We start from the raw sequence: 11,723 nt of genomic DNA, 5'->3' as shown, positions 1-11,723 counted from the left end.
CTTACACTAGCACTGATCAAACTTCCAGTATTTGATTAATGATTTTGGCACCAAACACTTTCACAAAAGCAAGTGTACTTCCATTTATTAGAGTGCGCAGACAGGGGTGTTAGTTATCAGAACATAAAAACAAACTCATAATTCCAGCTTTTATCTTCTAACTATTGCCATCCCGCTCCAGCTACACAATACACAAGAAACGTTTTAGGCTAGAAGGACACAAAAGGACAGAGTAAGACAATACTCACTTTTAATAACAATAAAGAAGAACGTATAAACCCTGTCAATCTAACAATTTAATTTGCCTGTAAGGTGCACCTCTGATATCAGGAGACTGGTGATACTGACAGGGGAACTGGTACAGTAGACCAAGTACGGCAATTAGACGGCCTGAGACACAGTCTCAACACATTTCCATGATCATGAAATGTTGTGGATTGTTTCCTATAAAACCTGCAAGAAAAAAAGTCCATACAACACGTCTAATGTTGACAGAGCCAGAATACAGTATAGCAAGAAAGGGGCACATATGAAATTCAAGTATCAAAATAACTAAAACAATGACAAGCTGAAAAGGTAATTACAAAGGTAGTAAAAATCATGGGAAAAGGACACAGACATAATCAACAATACATTAGGCAACATTTGCATTTGTTTAAGGCAGTTGATTAAAAAAACAAACAACTAAAATTGAACTAGGTGTCTTCTTCATTCCAAGTTAAATACAAGCCTAGCTCTAAGTTGTTGCCAAGAGAAAGATTTGTTGTACAAAATAACTACGCCTGACTCTTGAAATTAAGCACTTGTTTGACTTGTCTTCTGAGATCTGAGTTCATGCGGACAGCGGTGGGGTGTGCTCCTTTTCCATTTTTGGTCTTCTTCACAGTGAGGTGTGTCAGGGTGTTAATGGCTGGTGCATCAAGAGTGGCAAATCTCTTAAAAACTCTCAGCCTATTGTCTGGCACAAAATCTAATTTGTTGGCACATTTCGGTGCACAGCATGGGGACGCATGCGAGCTACTGTGGACAGCTAACGGTTGCCTTTCATGGCCTCCTTGGCTGCCAGGATGAGGGGTGTGAGACTGGAGAGAGGTTTGGCCAGCTTCAGGAACGGATGCTGCAAAAAAGTTGCACAAAAAATTAATACATGATAAATTCTAGCACTTAAACGAATAGATTATAAAATATATGCACCTGCAAGAGCTCTTTGCCTCCACCTCGTTTCTCCACATCCATTTCAAGACAACGATTGAGGAAGTCTCTGAAGACTGGGGAGAGCTTCTCTGGGTTCTGAAGCTCAGGAGTGCCATTGGTAGCAATCAGGTACAATGCCTAATGGGAGAGCAACATTAGCAGATCCTGTGTATACTTCATTTAGAACAATTAAAAAAATAAATAAAAAACAACGCAACTGCATAAAAACTTCAAATGACCCAGAACCATATAGATAAACAGTTCTTACACGTAGTGGGTTTTCATTTAGATATGGAGGTTCTCCTTCCACCATCTCAATAGCCATGATTCCCAGGGACCAGATGTCAACTTTAGGTCCATAGGCTTTTCTTGTCACTACTTCTGGGGCCATCCAGTAAGGTGTGCCCACCATGGTGCTTCTTTTGCTCTGCTCTGGAGTTATTTGTGCACAGAAGCCAAAATCCGCTGCAGAAAACAATAATTACATGTACATAATTCTAAATATCTTTATTCCCATTATTATCCAATGCATATTTTTATTATTGCTCTCTTTGTATGAAGAGCTGCACAGACAACTGAAAGCTCAACTGTGAGACCAATAAATTTATATCTTATCTAAATAACTGTAGTAAAGCTGCAACACCGCTAGCAGGACTTACTGAGTTTGACGGAGCCATCCATCCCAAGTAAAACATTGTCACTTTTGATGTCTCTGTGGATGACTTGATTGGCGTGCAAGAATTCCAGTGCTTGTAAACACTAGAAATATTGCAATAGATAAAATAGTGATTTCATGTATTTGAGTAATGTAAATGTATATGCCTTTTTAAGTATCAAACGTACCTCTCGGCAGACAGCAGCAATCTGAGCTTCATCCATACAGGTCTCTGTCACCACATCAGTCAATGAGCCTCCTGCCAAATACTCCATCACCACAAAGAGCTCCTCCCCCATTAGGAAACTAGTATATGAAAGAAAATACAGATGTATTTGATTTAATTTTACATGTATATATTGTGAGATGGTAATCATTCTGTACCTGTCTAAAAAGTTGACAATATTGGGGTTCTTCAGTTCCTTCATCACCAAAATCTCATTAATAATCAGTTCCTTCTTAGGCTGTTTTTGCAGGTTGATCTGTTTAATAGCCACCTATGAGGATGAACATAAAATAAAAGGGGCAGTTATTAAGAACAAATATATGTAAAAAAGCAGCATGCATAACTCCAATACCTTTTACTACACTGACTCATATACAAGTCATAATTTCATCAATTGCAAATTGGTTATGATTAATTGTTATTCCTACCTCTTGTCCAGTTGCAACATCAATGGCTGTAAATACTGTTCCTGATGCTCTGCAAAATAAAGTTCAACATTCAGCTAACATTTTATTTAATTTCAACTCAAGTTAATTCACAGTCACTCACCCCTGTCCAATTTTCTCATATCTTGTGTACTTCTTCTTGGGGTCTCCAATACTGACTATGGTTCCTGTAACAAGAATTTTACTACATAGATATTTGATGTATACATATATTAAGACATATTACAAGAAATGATATGATATTTACTCAGTTTGTCCATAATTTCCTCATCAGACATCTTGTTTTTCTTTTTCTGTCTGTCTGCTGCTTTAGAGGCTGCATCACCATCAGGGCATGTGCTTGGAGCAGGAATAGGATCAATAACTGAGCGGGTATACACCTATGAAGAAAAAAGAAGTTTGGTTTTTTTTAAAAAAAAAGGATTTTTAAATTTGTTCTTTTAATACAACTTTGAAACATACACTTTTTGTATGCTCTGGTCTTGGGGCCACAATCGGAGGAGGAGTTTCATCATCGTCGTCGTCATCAATGTCTTTAATATTTGGAGATGGTTCAGTGCATTTTTTTACAGGCTAAAATCATTGAGAAACAAAATGTTACCATTGCACATGAATACAACAAATATAAACAAGTGTTTATAAGTGTGAAAAACTTACAGATTGAGGGCCTGGAGTGTATGCATCTTTTTCTGTGAATGTTCACATAAAAAGTTTATAGCATTAAATGTTGCTCTTCTTTAAAATCAATCAATGCACAAAAACTACCTCCAAAGAGCTTTGAACTCTTCATGAATACATGTTTTATGAAATAATGAAGCACAACACACAATAACATTCTAATAGCAGAACAGTATATACAGAACACTGATAACCACTTTAAATTCATTCTGTGTGCAATACTCACCAGAAGAAGATAAGCTGAGGTACTTTTGACGTCCATTCCCTGTAGAGTCATAAAATTTTAAAACATCAAGCACGGCTTGTGGGTTTTTCTTCTGCTCCGACTTTGTGATGTTGGATGTCTGGAGTAATCGAGCCCACTGCTCTGGCATGCCCTATGCAAAAACATCAACAGTTGGTGAATATTAGTTCAGACCTGAAAAATACTGTACGTTATGCAAGTTATTTGGTGAATTAAGAAGTCCCTAAACTTACAGTAAATTCCCCTGTGACAGCATCAAAGCCAACATGGATGGTGTGTTCAAAATCTGATGGAGGGGAGATCTCTGGACGCTCTTTGTCTCTGTCCTTCTTTCGACCACCTGCAAAAAAATCAAAACAAATGAATATGCATTAAATTACAAGCATCTGCAAACAAAAAAGGACAGCAGGTTTCTATCATACTTTTCTCAGCCCCTGAGAAAATTGAGATGATTTTGTTCCGAGGTTTCCTTTCTTCTGGGACAGAGGGCAGAGGTTTGGAGCTATGGTTGGCAGAGAGAGAGTCTTTCCCAGAGCTAGTGCTGAAGATGGTGCTGCTCATGCGAACAGGTGGAGCAGGAGGCTTATCCTCAGCGTCTCCGTTATCACACATTGTGATGTTTTGAGGAAAATATCACAGGGCGGAGGGGCTCAGTGGGAGCAAACAGACAGAGTGAGCCAAGCAGCACTCACATCAGCATGAGGCACTCATGTGCTCATGCACAGCCAGATGACGAAAGCACCAATGGATACCTGAAATAAAGAGATGCACATTTATTGCCATGTACTATCGCGAAACGCATTTACAGTGTACTTTCATTTTATATAATTCTATTCAGAATTGTATCTCCAATTTCAGCCTACCGTTTCTCATATTAGATAAACATATTAGGTCATTACAACGTAAAATAGAGAGTAAAGCATTGTAATAAGAATCGCGTGCATTATTCTATGACAGTAAATGTGTAAGGTTATGTAGCTTGACATATATATACCATTTTGTCCTTTGTCTTTTATAAATTCTAAGCACAGATTTCTACTTTAAACGCCCTTCAAATGAGCAACAACAGCAGGGCGGCTATGTTAGCACCTAAAGTTAGCACGAACTAGTGTGCTAACAATCAGCTAATGTTAGCAAGATAAGCTACACTTTCATTACAGTGGACAGCGCGAAGTTTTCACGCTAGTGCTTAGATAAATCAGCAAGATTTTAAGCTAATTATATAAATTTGAGAATGAAAACTACCAACACCAGCGAGTTAAATATATGTATGAAAAGGGATAATTTAGCAACACTACAGCTAGTGAACTTTCGGTGTAGATAGCGCTTTATTTGTAACGTTAGCTTAGCGAAGACGGCACAGGAGCCGCAGAGCTTACCGGAGAAACCCACACCAGCTCAACTTGAGTACAACTTTACTCCAGATCGATCCACCACACTTCGGCTTGCTCTCATAAATCCATTAAAAACACTTATTTCGATACACAGTACCTCGAACATCCACCGGTCTATATAAATTTGAAAAATACGCGAATGCAACTATTTACAATGCAACTTTTCTTGTATCTTCTGGGCCCTTGGATAATTCCGCTATGGCGAAGGGGAAGCGGAACTGGCGACCCAACCCAAGACTATTCAGTAATGTTTCAAATGATTGGTGTAAAAGTCCATATTTCCATTTACAGCAAGGAGGACCCTAATAATATTATAAAAATACATTTGAAATTGAATGATAGACATGATTTTTTTTTTAAATGCATGCATCAGATTTTACGGGCTCTTTTATAAATACTCACTTTTTATTATGAAAAAATCCATTAAAATAATACAAACTAAAATTCTACATTTCATAAGTCCTTGCCCATGTTGATTTGGACAGTGACACAGTGCATATTATTGTGACAAGAAGCGTCCCTCCACACACAGGAATGACCAGAGATGCATCTCCTACTGGAAGCTCTAGCGTCACAGGATCCGGCTGCTATAGAACAAAACACAAACATTTAATATAAAGTAGCAAAGAGGCAGGATTGTTAAATGAACTGTATGTAGCCCGCACTACTTGTTTTATGAAAGAAACTACAATCACAACTGAACCTAGGAACATCAGTTGCGTTTTTTTCTCTCTCACACAGTATATGGCAAGACCATGCCTCATGTGGAAGCTCGGAACTTCGAGAATTTACTCAATGAGCTTCAGAGGCTGCACTAGCACTAATTAATGATGGCTGCAGGTGTCAGGGGTTAGGATCAAAACACCAAATTTTTAACAAACAACTTGGCCATCGTGCCTAATGTTTTGTGAAGAATGAATTGGCATTACAGTTGTTACCAGTAAATCTGGGACGCAAATAGGTCATGGTTATGAAATTTTAAATCAAAATATTACACACAGTTCGTTTAGAGTTTACAAATTATCATAAAATAAGAGACAACCTGTTGAGGGTGAACTTCAATCCACTGACAAGTGCTTGAGTTGTTTGCAGTGCAAGGTGCAACCACAACAGTAGTGGTGAAAGAGCTCAAGTTGCTAAGTTGTGTACCTTTGAGAAGAAATACAGTTTTATAAACAATTAGAACTTAAACAATTTTCTTACTATTTAGCTGTAGCATTGTCTCAATAGACATTGGCATGGTGGTTAGCTCTCATCTCTCAGCAAGAAGGAATGGAGTTGCATGTTCTACCTGTGATTCCTCCATAGGCTCCTTTTTCCCATGCCTCCAAAAACACTCAGGCCAAGTTAGCCCTCATTAGCAGGTGCAGTGGGTCAGAAACTTCACTCATCTGATCTACGCATATACTGTATATATAATGACACATACAACAATTTATGTAACTAAAGCTGTTTATAGATAGTAAAGAAGCAATGGAGGTCCATGTTGATTTGTTTACTATTAATGTGACATTAAGATTATGCTACGTCTCTCTCATGACTCATTCCTCATACCTCGACCGAAAAAAAAAGCTTTTAATTTTTATTGTCAATTTAAAACTCGCTGCTCTCATTTATGATCATATTTCATGAACGAAATGACAAGATCGCAGATACAAAGTGTTCAATTCTTGACATCTTTGTGGTAAAAGTTGAGTTATTCCTCCAAACACTGAAGTCATCATATCATTAACCAACACTAGTAACAGATATAAAATACATTTAAACATGTACAGAAAAAATATGCTTACAAGTTTCAATAGCCCAAAGCAGCAGACTGGGAGGATGTATGTCTACAGAATTGAGAGCATTCCCATGGTGGGATGGTTTTTGGTACCGACCATGGATAGGTATTGTCAGGTTTACTTGTGCAGATGGTAATTGTTCTAGATGTGGAAACAAGTATGTGACGAATCCTGAGGATTTGTGGGCTGGCGTCTCAAGGTCAATGGTTGAGTCTAGTAACATCTTACAAACAAACACAAAGTGTCAATGTGGTATCAATATAGAGATAACCTGTATTTAATAATTCAACCACCACATTTTTTACCTCCCAGTTACGTTGATCCCCTAGCGATGCAAGTTGAAATGGGTCAACATAGATGTCTTTAGGCCAGCTGTAAAGTAGCAAAATCTTGCTGAGAAGCCCACTATTGTTGAACCGAATAGTCGTCACCAATTCTCTTCAACACAATAAATGGAAGAAAATAAAGTTCATTTGTTATTAATGATTCATGGCCAATTATTGATACATTGCACAATACCTATGGAAACCTGTCTTTTTTAATTCCATTGATACTTTAATGTGCTGCAAAAAGTTGCAATCATCTGATGCATCTGAAAGAACATGAAACAAAAGCGAGGAAGGTGATAAAAAACAACAACAAAAAAAACAACAAAAAACCCAATAAATACAAAACAGAAATTAACCTGTATCATTTGTTAAGTTTAGTTGCCACCAAAACCAACTGCATATTCATTCAGACTATAAACCTTACCATGCTCATTAAAAGAGTGGCATGTCGATAAACAAGCCAGTGTCAAAAACAATGGCAGATACATCAAAGCGTCAGCAGAGCAGCTTTAAGAGAGTTTATTTTGTTAGGAGTATTTCGCTTGATTTGAGACCTTTCTATAAACTGTTTGCGGAAAAGACTTTGAAGGACCCTTGGATAAAAAAGGGCGTCTTAACTATGCCTGGTTAGAAATGGAAGTAATACGCGTCTAAAAATAATATATACTAATTTAGAGTCTTTTCAGAACATAACATGTTTCTTACAGCAATAGCTATATAGAGATTAAAGCTAGTGCAGTAAGAATATAGACTGCTAACTGTCTAAATTTAAGTCATGGGTAAACAGGCTTCTCTGTGGATAGACACTCCCATCGCTGACTGCCTTGGCAACCGCACAGCAATCTACCCGTTTGCTGCAAAATTATTTTTGTTTTGCGTATTGTTTTTCCAAATGTCCTTAGAAAACAATAGTAGAATGTATGCAGATGCAAATGTGCACTGAAGCATTACCGTTATAGTTCGGAGTCTGTTGGGATTGATGAAACAGTTACTGTAGGAAGATGAACTTTGAGGCAAAGCGATGTGGGGTGCAGTTTAGTCCTCCATCGATAGTTTTAATTTATGAAAACAAGTCAACCAATAAGCTTCGGAAGAGAATCATACCCGTACGGAAATACTCAAAGGATTCAGGTAACGTATTACATCGGCTTTATATCTGATGCCTTTTGATAGTTTGTAGCTGCTGAAATAGTGTCTTTTCTCTCCTTCACCAGCAGACTACAGGAAGGCAGCCGAAACACTGAAGAATCATCCTCGCCATAGGGACTACCTCCAGAGTGTATCTCAGAGCCAGCTAGAGAGACTGCACATCATCTTACGGGACCACATGCAGGGTTTAAGTCTGGAACAAAGTCTCGCCTCTTTTCGGTTAGACCCGGAGCAAGATCTCAACAAACTGGATGACGACGAATTGGCCCGAAAGAAGGGGAAAATGGATGAACTCTTTGAGAAGAATAGAAAAAGAAAAGATGATCCTGACTTTGTTTATGACGTGGAGGTCGAGTTTTCAGCAAACAACCAAGAAAAGTGCAGCTGGGATGAGGAGTCAGACGATGGATTTTAAATGAAAATCCATATTTTTGGAATTGCGATCAGATGTATATTAAAATATGCAATCCTACGTACGACAAAAAATGTGCAAGAATGAACAAACGTGTGGAATATTTATTTGTTATAAAATACTGACTTTACAAAATACAAAGACTTTGGCTCCTCGATTCTGGTTTGAACCTAAATGAAATGATTTTCACAGCTAACTAAAAAGAATATCCTAAACCTATTAAATAAAATTAGAATTTTGACATACCACAAATATATCTTTGGAACACATTCCACAAAATATTAGTTTATATTGTATAAAATATACTGTTTCAATATGTTTGAAGTTATGAATAAAAGAATAGGCTTAAACAACACAACATAATATAAAAAGCCTGCATACCAAACATTATGAAAATTTCATTCAAAGTGCTTATAAACCCTTTACATCAGACAAAGACACTGTGCGACTGACCATTAGTACCACAATACATTCAAAAATGTCGCAAATAAAGGAAAAATCATATGATTGAATATACACATTTTGATTTACTTTTTTTAACCAGTGTCAATTGCAGTCATTTACGCAGTGCTGATATGCCTCTTAAAACATAATATACAAAAGAGGTAGGTAACAGAAAAAGAAAAGCGATTGCAACTTTTTTGCCACCATTAACAATTAGAATCTTTTTTTTTTTTTAAAGAAAAGGTAAATGCTCAGCAGGCTTTTAATTCCTTAAAAATATAGTTCTCTGTAAAACTGAATTCAAGTTTTCTAAAGCCTAAATCCATAATTTTTGAACTGTTGTGCTACCTTCAATTCAATTTACAAATCCTGCAGCTGACCTGGACTATTCACATGCCAAGCCATAGGATAAAACAGTGCCTAAAGTGTAATTCAAATCTGGATTTGACCTTATAGCAAAGCATTATCATTTTGTTTTTCATTGAGAAATGTTTTAACTGAAATATACATATTCCTATGTGTTACACAAAGCTACAGATAATATAAAAATCTACATCCTATTTCTTCTTTCTGTCTTGAGTGCATCTTGGACAAAACCTGCAAAATTGAGATAGTTGTGACTACAAGCACAAAAGTATATTGTACTATTATAATCAGAGGTAATACAAAATTTCTTACCATTTTCCTTTGGGTTTTGTGGTTAAATCGACACATGCAAAATGAAACCACTCAATTGGACACTAAAAAACAAAACAATGGAGGTTATTAGGTTGTTAAGCTAAAAATATCTACCATAATTAGTGAGTGAAAAAATGTTTACAATACACAGTATATGGTAAATTAGTTTTGTGACAATGCCTACATCAGGATTATCGCATCCAATCATCTCTCCATATGACACCTGATGGCACAGACAATAGGTGGGCTCATTGGGATCAACTGGCATGTCCAGGACATCTGAGGGTTGCATGGGCAGGAGGGCTTCACTCAGGTCTGGGCTAAAAGACAAATACAATATAGATGATATCTGAAAACAAATACAATACTAAGGCATCAGGAATGTACAACTTACCTTTTCATCTTTTTCTTTCTTGGTGAATCTTCATCAGAGCCTTTCCTCCCTCTTCCTCTAGAGCCACGTTTTTCCCGTAGCCCCCTGGATTCTGCCTCTGTATTAAGAATGTACATCACTATGTTATTACATATTATTATTATTACTATTATTATCATTATTATAGTAATATATGAATGAATAGGAGAGTTATCCAACATTACTTTTCAAGCCTCTTCCTTCTGCACTCTCATAGCCACTGACTTCAAGTTTCTCCTTAAGTTCATTCTCGAATCTTGCAAGATCTGCATCTAAACGGCGAATGTGTTTGTCCACCTTATAGAGGTATAGAAGTTTATATTTTAATAACGGGTCAATTTGAAAATGTGCCTAACACTAATAAAAACATACCATTTCATAGGTCTGCATTGCTAGCTGGACTTTGTCATCACTAAACTCTTTGCATTTGCTGTAGGCATTTTGTATCTTCTGAAGGTGATCCACTCGCTGCTCTGATGCTAGATTCTTCACATTCAAAATATATTCTTCGGCCAATTTATCAATCTCTGCCTTTTTTTCTGAAAAATGAAAAAAAAAAAAGTATCACATTTAAAAAGTAGTAAAAAGTGTATTAATTTATTAATCTTTGCAAATTCTACCATTACAATTCTTGCTGCTCACACATAGATTACATTGCAAATTATGAAGTACCGGTAGGTTTTCTCAGAGTGATTGAAGCATGAATGTAGAGTGTCATGAGTGATTACCTTCTGTCCTATTGTCAAGATCTCGCATCAAAGTGAAGTTTCTTTGTAGTTCACATGGCAGGTTTTCAATGCCTACAGAAGAAAAAAAATAGACTTTTATGACACTTTAATATTTCAAATCAATTGATAATTTCTCTGGTGAATAATTTTAATGGAATCTTACATGTTCTGTAAATATTACAACCAGTATTTATAACGGCACTATTGCAACCCCTCGTGGTTAACTTAAGTGACGCACTCTTCACAGGCGCGTAAACGCTTTCGAGAAAGGCGGGCGCCAACAGGTTGAAAATCCATCATATAAACTGAATAGGCATCAAGTAAATAAAACTGGACCAAATCAAAAATAATTTACATATTAACATACTTAGAAAAAATAAATAAAGTAAAAATTGTGTTCACATATTATGGGCCTACATCTAGAAGTGACCTAAACTAGTGCGAGTGTCGGTTCACTAAAACACATTACATCCTTAACAGCATAAAAAAGTAATATGTCTGAATCTTGTATTCTTCGATCTGCTTATAACACAAAACAGAGCAGTACATTACTGCAGGCTAGGTTACGATAGCGGTGCTAGGTTGTTAGCATTAGTTGTAAACACGACCTAACGCGCAATTAATTTGCTAAACTTTTAAATTAAATACTCAAAAAATATACATTAAAAGATACGCTACTAGTATAGTCAGTTTATATTAAAAGATGCTTACTGTCAAGGTAATGCTCCAAGTAAATTGCCGTCGCCATTTCTGATATAGCTTCTGTGCTATTCAAGTGTTAGCTCCAATGAGCGGGGTAAGTTTGTTTTGTGACTCTGCGCTGACCGGGCGCACGTCACTGTGAGCGAGGCTGAGTCAGTCTGTTAGTATCATTAGTATTTTTAAAATGTGGTCTGAAATTGCACCAGACATACACAGCTTTATTAATTATTGTAACCGAAGATTGGAAA

At 36.8% G+C, this 11,723-nt stretch overlaps 4 protein-coding genes across 6 annotated transcripts; 1 reads left to right on the top strand and 3 right to left on the bottom strand.

Annotated features, from left to right (window-relative positions):
• Positions 1-58: 58 nt before the first annotated feature.
• pak2b (p21 protein (Cdc42/Rac)-activated kinase 2b) lies at positions 59-5,082 on the bottom strand. 2 transcript variants are annotated; one of them, XM_055221055.1, is made up of 15 exons: positions 4,991-5,082; positions 3,866-4,195; positions 3,677-3,783; positions 3,426-3,576; positions 3,179-3,210; positions 2,984-3,094; positions 2,769-2,901; positions 2,625-2,688; positions 2,504-2,552; positions 2,234-2,346; positions 2,038-2,155; positions 1,854-1,953; positions 1,463-1,659; positions 1,195-1,332; positions 59-1,117 (listed from the first exon to the last, which is right to left on the bottom strand). In XM_055221055.1, the coding sequence occupies exons 2-15, from the start codon at positions 4,053-4,055 to the stop codon at positions 1,031-1,033; spliced, it is 1,590 nt and encodes a 529-aa protein (XP_055077030.1). In that variant the 5' UTR covers positions 4,056-4,195; positions 4,991-5,082; the 3' UTR covers positions 59-1,030. The 2 variants fall into 2 exon arrangements, with proteins under 2 accessions (XP_055077030.1, XP_033821431.1); XM_033965540.2 differs by having other exon boundaries at positions 4,823-5,065.
• Positions 5,083-5,283: 201 nt separating this feature from the next.
• On the bottom strand, positions 5,284-7,499 carry pigx (phosphatidylinositol glycan anchor biosynthesis, class X). The gene is made up of 6 exons (XM_055221344.1): positions 7,375-7,499; positions 7,141-7,213; positions 6,927-7,059; positions 6,628-6,844; positions 5,880-5,986; positions 5,284-5,424 (listed from the first exon to the last, which is right to left on the bottom strand). The coding sequence occupies exons 1-6, from the start codon at positions 7,436-7,438 to the stop codon at positions 5,284-5,286; spliced, it is 735 nt and encodes a 244-aa protein (XP_055077319.1). The 5' UTR covers positions 7,439-7,499.
• Positions 7,500-7,871: 372 nt separating this feature from the next.
• On the top strand, positions 7,872-8,514 carry cep19 (centrosomal protein 19). Of its 2 annotated transcripts, none has more exons than XM_033965546.2 (2): positions 7,872-8,081; positions 8,168-8,514. In XM_033965546.2, the coding sequence occupies exons 1-2, from the start codon at positions 7,952-7,954 to the stop codon at positions 8,512-8,514; spliced, it is 477 nt and encodes a 158-aa protein (XP_033821437.1). In that variant the 5' UTR covers positions 7,872-7,951. The 2 variants fall into 2 exon arrangements, with proteins under 2 accessions (XP_033821437.1, XP_033821436.1); XM_033965545.2 differs by having other exon boundaries at positions 8,165-8,514.
• Positions 8,515-8,780: 266 nt separating this feature from the next.
• ing5a (inhibitor of growth family, member 5a) lies at positions 8,781-11,622 on the bottom strand. The gene is made up of 8 exons (XM_033965544.2): positions 11,485-11,622; positions 10,774-10,845; positions 10,418-10,584; positions 10,231-10,342; positions 10,028-10,124; positions 9,818-9,953; positions 9,634-9,695; positions 8,781-9,552 (listed from the first exon to the last, which is right to left on the bottom strand). Exons 1-8 carry the CDS (start codon positions 11,519-11,521, stop codon positions 9,513-9,515), a joined length of 723 nt encoding a protein of 240 aa, XP_033821435.1. The 5' UTR covers positions 11,522-11,622; the 3' UTR covers positions 8,781-9,512.
• Between the last annotated feature and the right edge of the window lie 101 nt (positions 11,623-11,723).

Source organism: Periophthalmus magnuspinnatus, chromosome 4 (genome assembly GCF_009829125.3).
Source record: "Periophthalmus magnuspinnatus isolate fPerMag1 chromosome 4, fPerMag1.2.pri, whole genome shotgun sequence".
Classification (NCBI taxonomy): domain Eukaryota; kingdom Metazoa; phylum Chordata; class Actinopteri; order Gobiiformes; family Gobiidae; genus Periophthalmus; species Periophthalmus magnuspinnatus.
This window is presented reverse-complemented; position numbering and strand designations above follow the sequence as displayed.